This window comes from Marmota monax, unplaced genomic scaffold (genome assembly GCF_021218885.2).
Source record: "Marmota monax isolate L192 unplaced genomic scaffold, Marmota_monax_Labrador192_F-V1.1 WCK01_AAM20220418_F8-fsc00128, whole genome shotgun sequence".
Lineage (NCBI taxonomy): Eukaryota > Metazoa > Chordata > Mammalia > Rodentia > Sciuridae > Marmota > Marmota monax.
The window spans coordinates 2,034,465-2,054,789 of NW_026693452.1; the positions used below are offsets into that span (position 1 = coordinate 2,034,465).

General features: G+C 34.3%; 1 protein-coding gene across 7 annotated transcripts in view; it reads left to right on the forward strand.

The window, feature by feature from the left end:
• Mapk10 (mitogen-activated protein kinase 10) overlaps nucleotides 1-20,325 on the forward strand; it is a 327,469-nt gene that overhangs the window by 286,467 nt on the left and 20,677 nt on the right. For all 7 annotated transcript variants that reach the window (XM_058583419.1, XM_046457641.2, XM_058583414.1 and 4 more), the window contains one exon: nucleotides 19,993-20,056. In XM_058583419.1, the coding sequence (XP_058439402.1) occupies nucleotides 19,993-20,056 (64 nt within the window). The remainder of the gene's footprint in view (nucleotides 1-19,992; nucleotides 20,057-20,325) is intronic.

The window sequence follows — 20,325 nt, forward strand, 5'->3', positions numbered from 1 at the left end:
TCTGGATCCTTCAAACAAAATTCAAATAGTTGAGGGTAGTAGTAGGGAATTATTGTCACTTATTATTACCTTTTATTTTTAATTCCCTTGAATGTATTTTTACAATAAAAGCTAACATTATTTGATTATGAATATCACTTACTGGCACTATTTCACTTACATTATGAATACTTTTTGTTGTATTTCTACTTTCACTTTAACTTCATTAACTACTGAATTCTCTTGAATCCATAATAAATTCCTAAAACAACATGGTAAAGAATAGGCTGATAAATATATATAATTATAAATGTACTTTTTATACTCTTTTAGACTCCATGTGTATATGTGATTATAAATATGTTTAATAGATTCTTTTATGCTCAGTGAATATTGATTATAACAGTGAAGTGGTTTCTTATCATTTAGGAATGATAAGGAAAAATATGAGCTACAGTAATTATGAATTTAATGCATCTATATTAAAAAAATTATTGTAGTTGTTCCCTTTTTGGAGGTAAGCCACTGATTGACACATACATATGCTTGCTTTGAATATCATGTAATCTTTTTATTAAATCATTGAGCCTTAGTTTAGAACTGTGTATTAAACATGAAGTACCTAGAAAAGATGATTTATATTAGTTATTAATGAAAACAGTTCTTTGCACAGACTGTCTCCCCCTTTGGGAGAAAGGGATTAAAGTCTTTGTAATTGGCATTTTCCTTTGGTGAGTAATATCAGAAGGTTAGGGCATGTCTTCAAGACAGTTTATGAATAATTCATCCATCTGAAATTCTGAGAGTACTGTTTTTGTTTCTTGATTTCTGCCACAGAATACAGATTCATGCTTAAAGCCATCTATAGATATTATTTGTATTTGCCGTTATTGTGCCTGAAGATGCAGTCAGTTTGCATATAAAGTTTATTATATAAAATTTAATAGCAACTCAGTAAAATATTTTAAAAAATCAGAAATGTAAAATTTGATTTCTTTTAAATTTTTTTAATAGTTGTAGATGGACAGCATGCCTTTATTTATGTTTTTATGTGGTATTGAGGATTAAACCCAGTGCCTCACATATGCTATGCAAGTGTTCTGCCACTGAGCTATAGCCCCAGCCCCAAATTTGATTTCTTTAAGGAATTTTTGGAGAAAATTGAAAACTATAACAAAAGAAGAAATATCTTATTTTATTAAAATAAAAATAACTGGTTTCTCTTAACATTTTGTTGGTAGAGAAAGCCTTTGTTTCTTTTCATTAAAAGTGCCTGCCTTTCTGATTATGACCTTGGATTTAATTACTTGCTTCTTGAAGCTATGTATGTGCACCCACTCTTATTAAGAAAGAAAAAGTCTCTTTTATTTTTCTCAAGAAATTTGAATCATGTTTATTATCTTGGATTTCAATTTGGAAAATGTATATAACATTTTTTCTTTTATATTTGCATCTAGATATATCACTGTTTGATAAAGCACATCAATCTTTTTTCCCCAAAAACTCCTACTTGGAGCTTTTATAAAGAAAATTACTTTCAAAAGATTTCTAATATTGTTTCTGGAATTTTATGAATATCAAGGAAAGATAAAATATATTTTCTTCAGTATTTCCACTAGTAGGATAAACTACCTCATTTCAGTTTGAGGAAAAGCCTAATTGTTTAAAATATTTAGCATATTGGTGATTTTATTTCCATTCTATGCTATGAATTTTTTTCTGCATTTTAAATTTGACAGTAAGACTAAATATTTCCCAAGTACTCATCACTGGTTCGGTCTATAATTTGCATGTAGGTCATGGATGACCTTTTGGTTTTAAGAGGTAGAGAGACAAAGAAGTCACCGAGGGATGTTGTAATGTGGAGCATCCTTATTCTCTTCTGTCCACTTGCCATCATTTAGATTCTGTTTTTCAAACTAATATTCCTATGAGTTCTTTTAAATATGATTTCTTCTACTCACATGGAGTTAATAAACTGGCTGAATCCCTCTCTCAGCTGTTCTCTCCATCTGTTCTAACACAAGGACTACCTCTTTGAATCTTGTGATTTCTTATTATTGCAGCATGCGTCATACTGTGAAAAAGCTAGCGCGACACCTTGGCAGGCTTAATTTAAGAAATAGCTCAGTGCCATCTATCTGTCATGGAAGACCCTTTTAGTGTGGATATGAACTCTAAGTAGTTTTGTTAGGCTCAGAAAGTGTGTGTGTGTGTGTGTGTATGTGTGTGTGTGTGTATATATATATATATATATATATATATTTTTTTTTTAGAAATAAGTGGGAAGAAACATGAGCTACAATGGATATGAATTTGATGCACTCTAATTATGTGCTTAATTATAGAAAGAGCAATTCATATTTTCTGGTTCTCATTTGCTTGGTGAAAGTTAAATGAATGTCTATAATTCCTAATATCTGCATTTGCAGAGTTTTAAATTTCCATCTGTTCATTGCTGATGTATTCTTTCAGCAGCAAAATTTAAGCAATTTACTAATTGCCTTCCAGAGAAAATATAACTTCATTACATTTTGCATGCCCAGTGTCTCACTTGTGAAAGTGAAGATATCTTCTGAATCACATTTGGATTGTTTTGATGCCACGTATTTTGTTGGTGGGAGCTTGTCAAAATGTTTGTTGTAGATAGATTTAGCCACCTGCTCTTAGAGGCTCCTTTCCCTACATGACTTATAATAGGAATATGTACTTCATGCAGAACGCAGTGCCTTGTGTCTAATTTTAGCAAATTTTTCTACTGAAAAGAAAGATTCATCTTCATTTCTATTCACTGGGATATTCAGAATCTGTTGAACATATCAGGTTAGAAAGCATAAAAAACTGGAATGGTCGAATGGTTCATTCTCAAGACATACCTTTTTCTTTACTAGTGAAGTCTCTTCTTTGATTTTCTGCAAAGCCTACATATTTATTATTTATAAACTCTGTGATTTATAGGCCATATTTGTTCTACTCCAAGCAGAACACTTATTTGGTGGGTAGCCCTGCTTAAATTCCTACATAGTTTTGCTACTTGAAATGGTTTTTTTTTTTTTTTTTGCTCCTTTACTTTCAGATTCAATGCAAATTAATTGTACAATTAAATTTTAACAGAATATTCTTTATTTTTAAAATCCATCCTGTACTATTCAACACAACAAGTGCTTACTGCACCCTTATGTGATGCTGACCCTATAGTGGAGCTCAAGACTCACAGATGAGGGAATTATTTCCCTGCCCTCAGGAGCTCACAGTCTAGCACTCAGCTTTCTTATGACTCCATTATGTTTGCTGCAGGAAATTCAGGGGACTTTTGAAAAAGATTCTGAAATTATAATTATGTCTATATATCTATCTTCCTGGTGATACAGCTCATAAGCTTTATCAGGTTTCTGGAGCTCTTTTACTCCAAATATAATTCTTAAAAATATAAAAAGCACTGGACTCGTAGAGAAAGTTTATGTTAAGGGGTCTAAAAATAGTGATATTTTACTTTTAACTATTGTTTATAGGCCTAAGTGAACTTTGACTTAAGACATTAAGTGCACTTTGTAGAGAATTATAGCTTATTTCCTTGGGATAATTTTGTATTTGTATTAAAAGTCTCTTTCATTTGTAAAGATCTTGTTTTTATTTTTAGCAACAGAATGGAGAGGAAAGCAACTGATAAATTTAAAATGCTATGCCTTCTATTTGCACTATTATGATTTTTTGAAAGTTTTGACATTATAGAAATAGTTTCCTGATGTCCTAGGCAATTTTAAAATGGCATTTTTCAAGAAACAGAAATGAACAGCTACTGTGTACTATTTAAGTAGCTAGCTTTTTTACTCGGGCTGGGAGGCTTTCAAGGGTTAAATTGGCAGTTGGTTTATAGCTCTCTGGTCACATTATTCTTCAATGAATGATGCAGGTATCATGAGAATGGAGATTCAACTTTCTTCATCTGCTTTTAATTTATTTCTTGTAATTAAAGACTTACTTCCTTTGCAACATACATTTTCTTTGCTGTGTTTGTCTCCAAAAATTTTTGCTTCTCTTTTTTTTCTAAGAAGTTGATTAATTCCAGGTGCAGTGTTGTATGTCTATAATCCCAGCAGCTTAGTAGGCTGAGGATTGCAAGTTCAAAGCCAGCCTTAGAAACTTAACTTAGTGAGGCACTAAGCAACTCAGCAAAACCGTCTCTAGATAAAATATTTAAAAAGGGCAGAGGTACTGGAGATGTGGCTCAGTAGTTAAGTGCCCCCTCCTGGGTTCAATGCCCAGTACCAAAAAAAAAAAAAAAAAAAAAAGAAAGAAAAAGAAAAAGTTGGTTATATTGAGCATTGCACAAAAAAGTAAAATAACCAAATGAAAACAACAAAAACACACAAAAGGGCCCAAGTTTTTCACTATGCAGAAGAGATCATAGGATTAAATTAACCAACCATCTCATTTGAGAAGTTCAGCTTAGAGTCAGTCATGCCATCAAGGTTGAGAGGTAAATTAAGAAGTTTCACATTCTAGGAGAGAAGGGAGAAACAATTAGAAAGGATAATCTTTAATGAGACTGAAAGTGAATGTGTGAAAACAGTTATATAGTTATTTAACACTGTATAATGTTTATATTTACTTTTTCTTTTAGCCCCAAATAAAAAGTTTAGAGATGACGTCAGAATAGCATGAGAATTGTAGTAAGACCTAAGACCAAAATTCTTTATGCACTGGAAGTTTGAACAGTTGCAAAAAGAATCAGAACCAGAACAGGCAGAAGGACTCTTTGGTGCTAAATCTTTGTAACCTTCAGAGTCAGGGAAGAGGCTGGATCTGAATATTCTTCCCAAGTATAAAACCATTGCTTAGGCCCTTGGGCACTGGTTATATGTGAGAAAAAGGTAGAATGAATTCATCCAACGATGAGGCAGAATATTGAAAAGGTTATACTCCCTTTTTATAAGTCTATTAAAAGTTTATGGTCTTTCACAGAGTATGTGCTATAATAAAATTATTATGGCCCTTTCTAATGACAAGGCGGTTGTAAGAATGATAAAAACCTTTTCTAAAACCTGCCTCAGGTTTAATATGAGACTTACAGGGTCATTTGTAGAGTAGTGGCCCACAATATCTTGTGAAAGGGAATGGGTTTACTGTTTATGAAAAATACTTTTAGTTGATATCCAAAAGGAACGCCCCATAGTTTCTAATTCCAAGGAGAATCTGATGTCTCTCTTTAAGTACATTTGGAAAACTGAACTTCTTTCATGTTTCATTGAAAGAAGCAATGAATATAATCACTATGCCTCAGGTTCTTTTTCTGAAAATTTCTTATCTAATATGTGAGTTATTTTGGACTTTGTTCAGCAGAAAGCAATTTTGGTGACTTTGTTTCATGACAAATGTGCTGGAGTGCTGTTTTCAGAGTAGAGCAATCTGCTATCACTTCTTTTTCTGAGACAGGCTTGTTCATTTTCCTTGCTCTATTGCCTTGTGATTCCTATTTAATCACAAAGAAAGGTTTATTCCTAGCTAGAATCCTTACACAGAGACGTTCTTAAATAATTAGTAACTTCTCCTCAAATGGAAAATTTAGCTATAATCTAAGCAAAATATTCACTTCTAATTAGTGAGTTTAAAATATGGTTACACATATTCCAGCTTTTCCAAACCAAGAGTTTTCAAGCATGGGGAGAGGACCAAGAGCTACAGTGTGAAGACAAAGATCATGTCACATGAAAACCATTCACTGTCAACAATCTGGACTCAAGGTCTCATCATACTTTGAATAAATTACTTTGATTCAGTTCACCTAAATTTATGTAGTAATTCAATTATATACCACTACTAAGCCTTCATTATTTCAAATAGCAAAAATATGTAGTTCTTGTTATTCATAATATAATTGATAGTTATGTGAAGATGATTATAACCACTAATTGTTTCCAAATTAGTCCTTGAATTGTTTCACTACTGGATGAAAAGAAAAGTAGGACAATAGTAGTAATTCCTTACATCTGTATGATGTTCTCTGTGACTATGCTTGTTTCTCAAGCTTTTTTCTTCCCCAACATACCTGAGTGGCATAGTTACCAACTCATCTATGTTGTTAAAGTAAAGATTCCTGTTGAGATGTGTGGGGTGTGTCAGATGCCTGTGGGTCCATTATTAATTGGAAATAATTTCTCACCTTCAGGTGATTGTGCTCCACCTCAACCTCCCAGCCCCAGAGCATCCTTGCCCACCACGTGTGCCTTAGAATTTTTCACTCTGGGAGCAACTTGAGAATGAGTGTTTTTCCACAGTCATTTGTATCAGCTTTTAACTGTATTCCTTAAAGAAAGTAGGGTCTCAGAAATATTAATGACACTCTTGAGTTGTTCTCATATTGACTCATATGTTTTATTTACCTTTCCTACAGTGTTCCTATTCTCCATTATCACAGCAAAAATAACCTTATTACTTGGAAAATACTAACCTAGGTATTATTGATCTCATTTTACAGAATTTTAAAATGATTTTACCTAGACCCACAGCTAAAAACTAAGGTTCTAAGCCTATTCTCATTTCATTGCATCACAAATCCTTTAAAAATTCTATTTTTCTATACAAAGGAAGTATTTTAATAATTTGAATATTGAAGAAATTTAAAATAGAAATAAATTTACAAAAATATTTTAATGATATTTTAATTTTTAATGATAAATCATTTTGTATGTTAATACATAAATACTTGTATAATCTTCCAAATGTATTGAATCCATGTCACTATAAGAGGCAGTTATTACCAGATTAGCAGAAGTCCTTATACCTGACTAAAATATTTTATTAGTCCAAAACATTGATGTCATATTCTAAACTTTTTCAGAGATATCAGTGATGGGAGGAGAAAATAGCAAGATTTGAAATGAAAAAAAATTATGCATTATAAAATCAGTAAATATTATAGAATTGAAAAACTTATTAATATATTTAAGTTTAAATATGATAATACTCCTGTGAAAGTAGTAAAGTTTATTTAAATCTGTTTACCTTAAGAGAGTTACTGATTCTGTATCTGTTTCTGTGTTCACCATGGATTCATATCCCAGGGCTACTCATTGATCATAACTGATGAAGTGTGATTTCTGTGGCTAATATATCTAGGATAACTCATTATTGATTCATATTGTGGATATATAAGTGCCCCAAATCCCTTTCTCTCACTTACTTTGTTTCTGTAGGACAGTGTTTCAAATGTCATGTGGCATTAATGGGCTGACTCAGCAGTATCTGTGATACTGTGTTGTGTTGATATTTAACCTAGAACCTTTTCTAGTTTCTTTTCAGCTCTTTTATGTTCTATAATATCTTGATGAGGCTTACATGTCCTTTATCCTATGGAAAGAAGGTCTTATAAGAAGAGCTATTGCTTCCCAGAATTTTAAATTAGCTCTTTTCCTTGAGACCTGTCCACATACCATTATACCACATATTGTTTCCATTCAATCCATTTTTGTCTTTATCTCCCTCAACTCTACTACTCAAAGTTACTTGGCAGCAGAAATACAGTTTTATCTACTGAGTGCAGAGAACAGAAAGCAATGGTGGATGCATAGTGTATGATCAATGAATGTCACTTGAATTGTATTCCCCTGTGCTGTGCTGAGCACTTCTTTATGTTTATAAAACCCTTTCTCATATACAATCTTATTAAAACCTTATGAAAACTCTAGAAAATGATCATTATTCTCAACAAATCTTACTGAGATGACCTTCTAAATAAGTACTCAGCATCTATCAGTCCATACAATCATCTGCACACATCATGTAATAGTCTCTCATCTCCCAGCTCCACTATTGTCCTTTGTGGTCTTTGCTCTAAAGTGCCTCAAGTTTTCCTTTTAATATGTGAAAGTCACATAATTTCTCAGCTAATACGCTCCAGCAACTTCTCATTGTATTATAGTAAAGCTCCAAGTACTCATCATAGCTTTCAAGGCTCGGTCTATTTCACTACTGTTCCAAATTATAGTACAACCCTTAGTAAGAAAGGTGCTTGATATTCCAAGTTAGCATGTATACACACACACACACACACACACACACACACACACACATAGCAAAACCTTCATATCTTGATATTTTTGTCACATTCTTGGTTACATTAGTAAGTGCTGGTAATAATGAACCAATCTTTTTAATTTTTTTCATGAGGGCAGTGTAGAAAATATTTCTCTACTTTATTTTGCCCCTCCTTACTTTTCTGATTTTATTTTCTGTGTTTTCCCCTTTCAACTCTCCTGAGTATACTGGCCTTTTTGTTTCTTCTGACCATGAGAAGCAAGCTTCTCCACTGATGTCTTTGCACTACAATTCTCTGTCTGGAACGTTCTTCCCCTTTTAACTACATAGTTCCCTCATTACTTCAAAAAAACTTTTGCTCAAATGTTACCTTATCAAAGAACTCATCCATGATTATCCTATCTAGAATAACACTCTATTATACCCAAGCTTCTTACTATTTTCTCTCAATATTATTAATGTTTTATATTATATCTCTTTTAATTGTCAAACACATTTACTAGAGTTAAAGATCCACAAACAGAGAGACATTGACTCTTTGGGACATGGCTCTATCTGAAGTACTTAAAACACTTCTGGATCCTTAATAGTAATATAATCAATATTTTTTATTTCTTTTTTCTTTTTTTTTTTTTTTAGAGGAGGAAAAGTTTATTTAAGGGCTTATGGTTTCAGAGGTCTCAATCCACAGACAACTGATTTCATTCCTCAGGATTCCAGGTGAGGCAGGAACAACATGGCGGAAGACTGTGACAGAGGGAAGCAGCTCACATGGTGATCAGAAGGCAGAGAGAGAAAAAGAGGTCTCTACTTGCCAGATACAAATATATACCCCAATACCAGGCCTCCAATTCCCACCTCCTGCAACTATACCCTACTATTTCAGTTACTGGTCAGTTAATCCATATCAGGGTATAAATTCACTGATTGGGTTAAGACTTTCACAACCCAATTATTTCTGCTCTAAACCTTCTTGCATTGTCTCACATGTGAGCTTATGGGGAATACCTCACATCCAAACCATAACATTCTGCACCTGGCCACCAAAAGCTCACAACCATCTCACAATGCAAAACACATTTTTCCCTTTCCAAGAGTCCCCATAGTCTCAACAGTTCCAAGACTGCTCAAAGTTAAAGTCCAGTCTTCTCTGAGGCTCAACACAACCTCACATTGTGAGTTCCTATAAAATTAAGGGCAATCCAATATCAAAAGGTACTAAGTAAATGTTTCCATTTACAAAAATAGGGGCATAGAAAGAAGGGATAGGACCAAAGCAAGACCAAAATCCAGCTGGGCAAACAGGTCCTGTAGATCTGTGTCTGGAATCTGAAGCACAAGGCATGATGTCCTCTCCAAAGGGCTTATGTAGCTCCTCCCCTATGGCCTTGTTGGTTGAAGCCCAAGTGGCCTCTCTGTTGGCTTGTCTCTGTTCAATTCCTGCAGCTTTCCTAGGACACGTCCCACCTTACTGGCATTTCTTAATTTGGGGTGTCTGCACTGCAGTTTCAGCTTTCTTTTCAAATCTCCACAACTTGCCTTCTCAGGGAGTACCTGCAGGGACTCCGAATTTGCTGCACTTTGCCTGGCTTTCAAGGCCTTCCTTTGAAATATTGGTAGAAGCCTCCACAACCCGCTTACTCCAACATCCTGCATTCCTATAGAACCAACAACATGACGTTGATGCCAAGATCTGGTGCCATCTTGAGCAGTAGCCAAGCTTCCAGAGACCCTGGCTGCAGCAGCTTCTGAATTTCTGGGTAGCTGAGCATGTTGAAAAACCTTCCTGGCCACCTTGTGCAAGAAGGGTGCCCCACTGGTCTCGAGAGAATTTTCACCTCTACTTTCTTGAGCTTTAGATGGTGTGCTCATGGCCAGATCATCCTCACTGAAGGTCTCAGGACACAGGCAAAATTCAGATAATGTCCCAGCCAGAAATTGGCCTCTAGTTAATTTCCAGTAGTGTCCTCCTTTTCCTCGAAACCCTTCTTAGCCCTGTCTTCTGTTTGCTGTCCTGTTGGCATTCTGGTCTTCTGAGCTCCCAGTAGAATCAGCCATTTGCTTACAACAATCTAAAGTATCTCCAGCTTATACTGCTAAGCATCTCAAAATTCCTCCCACCAATGCCAAAAAGCTCAAAATGCTTCTGAACCACATGGTCAGGTTAGTCACAGCAATGTCCCCACTCTCGGTACCAGTTTCTGTTTTAGTCAGCTATTTCACTGCTGTGACCAAAGGACCTGACCAGAACAATTGTAGAGGAGGAAAAGTTTGTTTGAGGGCTCACAGTTTCAGAGGTCTCAATCCATAGATATTCATGAGGGCTCCAGGTGAGGCAGGCCCAATATGGCAGAAGAGTACAGCAGAAGGCAGCTCACATGGTGATCAGGAAGCAGAGAGAGAGCTATTTTTTGAATTTTAAATCTATATTTACAGTTAAAGACACTAAGGCACATGGATATTGGTGGTGTTTAGCTCCTGGACCAAGATTGTGTGGCTAATATATATATATCTATAAAGCTGGAATCTGTTGGTTTGTAAAATTAATTAAATAATTTCAAACACATCATTACTTATTTTATCTTTTTACTGACAAATATATCCAAATTCATGTATGGTGCATGTTTGAACACAGTAATTGCTCTTTATTCATTTATTTGTACTTACTGAATGTCTGCTATGTATTATGTAGAATACTAGACGTTGGTGAACAAAAGCTCAATATATGCTCTTGATTATTTTTTCCAAATCTAGTGAGAAGACAAGTAAATGTTGAATAATACATAGTCCAGACTTTAAACTAATCATATGAAAGAATCACATAGAAAACTCAATTCATTAGAGTTAGAAAATGCTCCTTGGAGGAAATAGTATCTAAATGGAATGAAAGATAAAGCAGGAACTATCCAAGTGAAGAAAGATAGGCAGAATAAAAGGTATACACACAAATTCCAAGGTCAAGAGAAGGTTGGGAGAATTGCAAATCTTTGGGGGTAACTCAATGAAAAAAGATAAAAATTATTTGGAGCTGGAAAGTAAGAACCAGGGTAAAGGCATTTCTAAGAATTGTTATAGATGGCACACTCTATCCTAGGGGAAGGGAAGCCATTTACTAGCAAGTATAATAGTATTATCAGATTTTAGTTTCTAAAAATTCATTCTGTCTGCAAATTGGAACTGGAGCAGAGACAAGGCAGGCAAAATGTGAAGGTATAGATCTTTAGTAACATACATTACAGCTGTTGATGGCCAGAGAATAGACATGGAAGGATGATTCATTAGATATTTAGAAGCTAATAATCTACATGCATTGAAATTAATTAGACCTGAGGCTTGAGGGAGGTGGAATTTAAGAATGACTGATAACATATAGTAGTTAGTTAATAAATACATGTTAAGTGAATTAATGAAAAAATAAAAGTTTATGACTTGGGTGCTGGGTGATTTGTGGCATAAGTCATGAGACTTTTTAGTTAAAGAACCATAGAAAATTTTAATTTCCATGGAGGAGTAAAGAGATTTCCATTTTCAGGACATGACTAAATTTTAAATAGTATAAAGTTAACAAATTTATAACCTAATACCTGAGAAAACTAAAGAATAGAATGAAAATTGAGGAAAACTGAATTTAACTTCCTTGTCAAACCACTGAAGCATTATTTAATTAAGATTTCTAATTACACTCAGTTCACATTATAATTAAAATTTGCAGTACTAGCTTTCAAAAGTTTCCCTGGTCACTTAGTGCTATGATGTCTCCAAGCAACATTAGTACTTTCTGTATAGAATGCATTACAATGCAGTGCTTTCAAACTTGCTAGTTCTCAAGAGAGGTTTGTTAAATTAACTTATATTTGTCTTGTGTTTAGAATTAGTTTTCTGTTGAATAAAGCAGTAAATGAAAAAATTTATTGCAAACTGAATGAATTTCCCGAGGTCACTCATCTTCTAGTACCAGGGTCCACACAGTTAAGTAGCGATTACTGGACAAAGTAATCTATTACTCCTTTCAGGAAATATATGACTTATTCAATAAGCTTAGAGGTTCTCATTGCTCACTTTGCCTACAGACTTCACTTGATTGTGACATATAAATATTATGTTTGCTTTAATTGTGATTCACAAATCTTTTTGTTCTATTCTTTAAAATATAGAAATCACTTTACCAAAACTACTATCATTGAAGGCAGAAAATTTTCTTTTAAATGCTTTGTCTTGCCTCAGTGGAAATGAAGTATTCTTAGTAAAACAACGAAACTTGTGTTTACTAATGTGTACGTGCTTAGAATAAAAGTCTTAATATTTGTTGTACATTATGATTCCTGGGTGATTTTTAAATATTCATTACCAGGCCTCATCCCGAAACAATTAAATCAGAATCTCTGGGGGTGGCATTCAGGAATAAATATTTTTAAAGCTATCAGTTGATTTCAGTTTGTAGCCCTAGTTGAGAACTCTTGTATTAGAGCAAATTGACAAATGATGATCTCACCTTTTAGTACCCTTTACTTAATTGATCTTCTTTTTTTCCCAAATGCAACCACAAGGTGGCAGCATCACAATACAATGCACAACATGGAAATTTTGTGTATACACTAGTTAATAGCATTTTGAGGATCCCTCCAGCCAGAGTTATCATTAACTTTTTCCCTCTGCTTTTCTGTGTTGATTATTATGGCTGTGAAACTTTTAAATGTACTTACTTAAATAGATTAAATTAGGACGAACTATCTTATAAGCCATAGTTAATTGGAAAAATGCAAAAATCCAGGGATTTTGTATTCAGGTAGATTAGGATTTAAATATTGTCTCCACCACTTATTGACAGACTGCTTAATCTTTTGTGCTTTAGTTGCATTTGTGCACCTCTTAAAAGAGAAGGATGGTCATAAGTACCAAATGAGATAATACATGAAAATCAGCTTTGTAAAAATTGGTACTAATATAAAAAATGTTGAGGGGAAAGATAAGAGTGCTGTGATAGAGTTAGTTACATAGAGTCCAGAAAAAAGGGTATAGTACTCTTGTTGGTAGTCTTTCTTTTCTGCATGTGGTTCTCTTTCTTTCCTGTGTATCTCCTATGTTTCAGTTTCTATTGGTATGTTCAGTTTGTTTATAAATACACATACTCTTGCCTCTTTAATTTCAAAGAACAAATAATCAAGAAAAACATTTTGCTTTATTACATTTTTGCTTTTAACAGTGGAAGTAGCTTTTACCAAGTCCCTGTAAAAAGCTAGTTATTATTTAATCATAATTACTCTGTTTTACTTCTCAAATTGTAAAACTGTTTCCTCTAAAATTGCCAGTTGTCTCTGGTGTCACATTCAAGGACATTTGGATAGGCTGACTCCCCTCCTTCATGACACCTCTTTTCATTTCCATGGGGACAGTATTCCTATTTTCCTTTAGCTTCTACTGCTGGGTCTGAATTGTTTTCTCTTCCTGTATAATTTTGTTTTTTGGGAGTTCTTCCCTTTTATCCTTAATTTCTTTAGTCCTTAGCAATCATATCTTTCACCACAGCCTTAAATTTAAGTACCGCACTTGACTCAAATCTATATAGTCTCTCATATAACTTTTCTGAGTTCCAATTCTATAAATCTAATAGTCACTGGGATTTAAATTGAGATCTCGAAATTAATGTGTTGAATATTGGACTGCGCATATCTCCTAATCACACGAAATCTCCTCCTCCTCCTTTCAACCTGTGGGACTGCTTTACCCAGATGACTGAAGCAGGTCCTTAGGAGGTGCTTGATGCTGCTCCCTCAGCCTCCTTCATCTCCAAACCTGTCAGTTCTGCAACAGTAGTAGCACCACCATCCCTGCCCCCCAAACACAGCAAAACAGAGCAACACTTCTCGGAGGAAATGGTCATCTCATCATCCTCATTTCTTACTTCACACTATTTTTATATCTTCTTTTGAGAATTGTCTGTTCAGATCTTCTATACATTTTTAATCAGATTATTTGATTTCTTTCTATCAAGTTGCTTGAGTTCCTTGTTATTGAATATTGACCCCTTGTCAAATGCATGGTTTGAGAATGTTTTCTCTGAGTCCATAGGTTGTCTCTTTTTTGATGATTATTTTTTTTCTGTGAAGAAAACTTTTTGATTGTCCATTTTTGCTTTTGTTGACTGGGCTTTTGGATTCCTATCCCCCAAACTCGTTGCTTAGACATGGAGATTTTCCCCTATGTTTTATTAGTTTTTAGGTTTCAGGTCTCAAATTTAAGTTTTAAATCTATTTTGAGTTGACTTTTAAGCTGACTTTTAGATATATTTCGAGTTGACATCTCACATAGGATATATGATAAAGGTCTAATTTCACTTGTTTGCATGTGGAATCCCAGTTGTTGTGACACCATTTATTGAAGCCACTGTCCTTTTCTGATTTGGTGTTCTTGGCTCTTTGTCAAAAATTCACTTAACTGCAGCCAGGCGCCTTGGTGCACGCCTGCAATCCCTGTGGCTCAGGAGGCTGAAGCAGGAAGATTACAAGTTCAAAACTAGCCTCAACAATAGAGAGGCTCTAAGCAACTCAGTGAGACCCTGTCTCTAAATAAAATACAAATAGGGCTGGGGATATGCCTCAGTGGTTGAGTACCCCTGAGTTCAGTCCCTGGTACTCCCCCCACCCCTCACAAAAAATTCACTTAACTGCAAATGTGCAGAATAATTTTTGGGATCCCTATGCTGTTCCATCAGTCAGGTCTATTTTTATACTGATATGATGATGTTTTGGTTTATTATTTATTTGCAATATATTTTGAAGTCAGGTAATAGGATGCCTACAGATTTGTTCATTTTTCTCAACATTATTTTTATCCAGGTATGATCTTTTGTAGTTCTATATGAATTTTAGAATTGCTTTTTCTGTACCTGTGAAAAATGACACTGGATTTTGATAGGAATTGCATTGAATATGTAGATTGCTTTGGTTAGCATGGACATTTAACTATTAATTCTTTTAGTTCATAAATATGGGACATCTTTCTTTTTATAGTCATGTGTCACCTAACAATAGAGATTTATTCTAAGAAATGAGTTTTAGTCAATTTCACCATTCTTTGAACACCGTAGAGTATACTTAGTGAAACTAGATGGTTTAGATCAAATGCTCAGTATGGCCTCTTGATATGATCAAGAGACAAAGTAAACATGAGATGTATAAAGTTGGTGATGGCCTAACTTAACATACTATTTTACAGTAAAAATCTTTTCTGAGCATAAATTCCAAAATAAGGATAAAAGTATAGTAACAAGAATACATAAACTGATAACATAGTCATTTATTTTCAGGTACTATGCACTGTACCTAATTGTATGTACTATAGGTTTACTTACAGTGACATCATTACAAACAAAATCAATATGTTTCATTATAATGTTATAAGAACTACAATGTCCTAAGTGGTAGGAATTTTTCAGTTTTGTTATTATCTTATAGGACCATTGTTTTATATGTGGTCTGTGATTCACCAAGTTATCCTTATTCAATATCTGACTGTATTTGTGTCTTCTTCAATTAATTTCACCAATGATTTATAGTTTGCAGTGGATAGGTCTTTCACTGCCTTGGTTAAATATATTCTCAAATATTATATTATTTTTTGCAACTATTATAAGTGGGATAGTTTTCTTAATCTTATCTGTTTTAGGATAGATCATTGTTAGTGTATAGAAATACTACTTAGTTTTGTATGTTGATCTTATATTCTGCCACTGTACTGAGTTGTTTAGCAATTCTATCAGTGTTTGGTGGATTGTTTAGAGTTTTCAATATATAGAAGTGTATTGTCTTCACAGAGGGACAATTTAACTTCTTCCTTTCCAATTTGGGTACCTTTTATTCCTTTATGTGGCCCTTATTGCTCCAGCACTATGCTGAAGAGAAATGCCAAGAGTAGGCATCCTTGTCTTGTTCCTGATCTCAGAGGAAAAGCTTTTCACTATTTATCATTGAGTATGGTTTTAGTGGGTTTGTCGTATGTGGCCTTTTATTGTTTTGAAGAGCATTTGTTGAACATTTTTATCATGAAAGATGCTGGATTTTGTTGAACATTTTCTCTGTCTCTGTTTAGATATTAACCTGATTTTGCCCTTCATTCTCTTAATGTGGTGTGTTACATTTATAGATTTTCATATGCAGAACTATCCTTGCATTCCTAGGATAGACTCTTCTTGATTTGGGTGAATGATCCCTTTGATATGTGTTGTTGAATTTGGTTTGCCAGCATTTCATTGAGAACTGTAGCATCTATATACATCAGGAATATTCACCTGAATTCTTGTAGTGTCCTGTCTGGCTTTGGTATCAGAGTAATGCTGGCCTCATAAAATGTTTTGAACATGTTTCATTTTATTGAAGTTTTTGTAAGCATTTGAGAAAAATCCTTACTAATTCTTGAAATATTTGGTAGAATTGAACTGTGAAGCCATCTAGTGCTAGACTTTTCGTTGACAGGAGACTTTTAAATTATTAACTCAATCTCTTTTCTTGTTATTGATCTGTTTAGGTTTTCCATTTCTTTGTGACTCGATCTTGATAGGTTATATGTGTCTAAGGCCCTATTAATTTCTTCTAGGTTAGCTGATCTGTTGTGATGTAATTGTTGATAGTAATCTCTTAGGGTCCTTTGTATTTCTAGTACTTTATGTATTCAAATTAATCCCTCTTTCTTTCTTCCTTTATTTAGCTGCAGGTTGGTCAGTTTTGTTTATCTTTTTAAAAATTAATTATTGGTTTCATTGTTTTTCTTTTTCATCTCTATTGCATTTATTTCTGCTCTGGCCTTTATTAGTTCCTTTCATTTACAAACATCGAATCTAGTTTGTTCTTCTTGCTCCAATTTCTTGAGGTACAATGTTAAGTTGTTTATTTGGGATCTTTGTTGTTATAAATTATGAACTCCTTGAGTTTAGTAGTCAAATTATTATCTTTGAAATATCAATTTCTAATGTAGTCTGGAATATGTTATAGGTACACAAGACTATTAATGAATGAATTTAATATATGAGTAAATTAATTCTAAAATTTGCTAACTCACACTGACCATGTATTTGTTCATTTAATTGAACACATTTATATAATTATGTCAAGATAAATATATAAAATCTGTACTAAGTTATCATTTATGCCTTCCATATGAGACAAGGTTCAATTTCTCCAAGAATTTTAACCAAGGAAATAAAATCTAAATCTTCAAAATATCAAAAAAATTGTCTCCGTCTCTTAAATAATATTAAAAGTGATAAAGATCACAAACCCTAATAACTCTCCAGATACTCCCCATCTCTCTTCATTTCTGCTTCTTATTTCTTTTTTATTTAGGTTGTTTATCAAGTAAAAGATTCCATTCTATGTAATAGAGTGGAGAGAGAAAACAGCTGAGTAATCAAACACCAGATTTTCTTTACCAGATGGTCAGAGAGTGTTATGTACTGTCACATGCTAATGATTGCTAGCCAAGCACATAAATATGTGTGGGCGTGTGTGTGTGTGTGTGTGTGTGTGTGTGTGTGTATGATGGCATTGTTTTCTTTGAATTATCTGTCAACTATTTTTTTTATATTGTTGTATAGAAGACATCTTTGTGTGAAAATACCCTTCCACTTAGGTGATATTTGCCTCCTTTCTTTAAAACAGAACACACAAAAAAGGAGAAAAAAAAAACCCCAAATCTGAACTTATCTCTCTTGTACAGAGTGCCTTGAATATAACTATAATCACAAGTATGTTTAAAACATTCCTCTTGATTTATTGAAAGGAAAAGTCTTGGATTCAGTGGTTTTCTTTCTCTCTCTGTAGTTTGATCGTGGTTAGAGTCTACGTATTTCATGTTTTATACATCAGCAACAGCTGTGCGCTGACGCTCCAAGAAAAACCTCCTCAAAATAGCTTTTTTCTGCAAGCAGAAAATGACATTGATGAACTTTGGCAGGAACTGTACTCTTGAGCCATGTTTAATTTTGAAACTTCAATGGAAAAATACACTGCATGAGGAAGCCAGTTATACAGGATCCAGAGCCTGATCTATTGTTAGGAGAGAGGTGCCAACAATGCACAGAGCTCTGCAGGTCTGAAAGCTTGTACAAACTGTCCCACAGGGATCCTGGACAAAGCCTCTTGGATGGGGACTTCACCACAGCATTACACATTCTTAGGAAGAGGTACAGCAGGAAACCTGCCACTTGGCAAAGCATCTCTCCAAAAACAGAGTCTGGCCTTGCATCAGCTGACGTAGATAAAAGTTTCACAACATTTCAAAAATATCTTTGTTTTACTTATTTACCCATTAAATCATCCTATTCCTATAATTTGAGAGTCCTTTATAGTTTGAGGTAGAAGGACCTACCTCAATGAAGTCCTATGGGCAACACCTGATAACTCCAGATCCCTTACCTTTATATGGTCAATTTGTGTGTTCTCAATAGTGCTGTGGAGAAGGACAAAGGTCTTCTTTTGTTTCTTTGTCAGTGTGCTGATAACTGCTGAGTAGCACTGTTCAGCTAGTCACATCTCAACTTCAATAGTACTTAAAGTCTTCTGCCCCAGTAGTTAGCACAGGTGCTAAAGGAATGTTTGGCTCCATCAGTAGTTATTTCTCAATAACTCAGTTATGCAACTTTCCTCACCACAATTGGTCATAGTCTTCTAGTTTCACGTCCAGCTACATCTTCAGGATGTGAGCTGCCCCAGTCTGCCAGAGCTATGATGAACATTTGGGTTCTATCATTAGTCATGCTACCTGAGATTCTGAATGCAGTAAAGAGGGGATACTGTGGCGCTGGGTGCTGTTCATGAGCTAGAAAACCTTTTACAGAAGCCAGAGGGTGTCTCTAAAAGTCTAATCCAAAGCCTTTTTTTTTTTTACAATACCCATTTTAGAGGGGTTCATTTTCTAACAGGTGTGAGTCACTTTTATTAAGCAACTCTCAGTTTCTTGCAAAACCTATTGCTTTGGGAATGTTGAACAAGGATGAATTCTAGGCTCCCCATCTCATGTGCCAGAATTTTATAGCTCTTTTCTGCAGGCATTCCAATGTCAGCTGGTACAGATCTTCTGGCCCATCTTTCTCTACCTTAGAGTGATATGCTTTTCCAAGAGATTTTGTTTTTCTTTCTATGTCTATTAGTCTACTTTGGAGCTACCCAGCTACCATGTTAGATCTCTCTAAGTCAAATATTAGGAAAAAGAGATTTGGGAGTTTGATAACCTCCTTTCTTGACGGCATGTAGGTTTATGAAAGTCTCTCCTTTTTTATATCTGAACTCCACATAGAAAGAGGAGCTAGATGACTTTATAAGTTAGACTGAGGCTCTGTCACATCATTCCTCCCAGAGATGACTAACACAGGGACCACTCAGGGACCAACTTGCAGCTTTATATGCCTCAGGTGAGGAGATATTAAAACCATGTAAAAATAGGGCATACAGCTACATACAAAGGTAGCTTATGTTCCAAGAACAAAAGTTAATTTAATCTAGATATTTCTTTATATTTGGGACCAGAACCATGGTCTATTTAGAGACATTATAAGCCTTTCTTCAGAGAAAATCTAAAAATGGAGTAAGATCTTATCATTCTGGGAGAGTTTTAGCAGGGGTCTGTTATAGGAGAGGAAATAGCAATTAATGGGTCCTTTAAATCAAATGTTTTATTTGCTTTATGTATATATTCAGCCATTAGTTGCTGAGGGGTGGATTCTGAATCAGAAATTGTTGGGAAGTGAATTTCAGGATTTGGGTTCCATTGCCTTATTTAATCAGCAGCAAATATTGTAAGAAAAGCAAATCTTCCATAAGTTTTGGAAGATTTTAACTTCTGAACTATGGTACATATCCCATAGCTTAAATTATATTGAGATCACCACCAAAATTGCTGAATAACAAGATATTGTCCTACATGTAAGACTTTAGTTACGTTTGCATGATTTTTCAAAATTTATTCTTTGTTTTCATTCTGCAGCCTCCACCTCAGATATATGACAAACAGCTGGATGAAAGAGAGCACACCATTGAAGAATGGAAAGGTGATTCTAGTACTGCTGAATGGGTATTTTTTTGTTTTAGTGAAACAGAATAAAGAAAGCAGCTGATCCTTCCTAAATCCTATACTAATATCTTTTATATTTTTTTATATCAAAAAATATCAAGATTTTTTCTTGTAAAGCAGTTTGGTAAAAGAGGATTTTTACACTGCTATCTTAGACCACTCAGAGTTCCTAAAACTTCATCCATTTTTTTCATCTTAATAGCAATATCACATTTGCTTAATAATTAATTTATTTTGACAACTTTT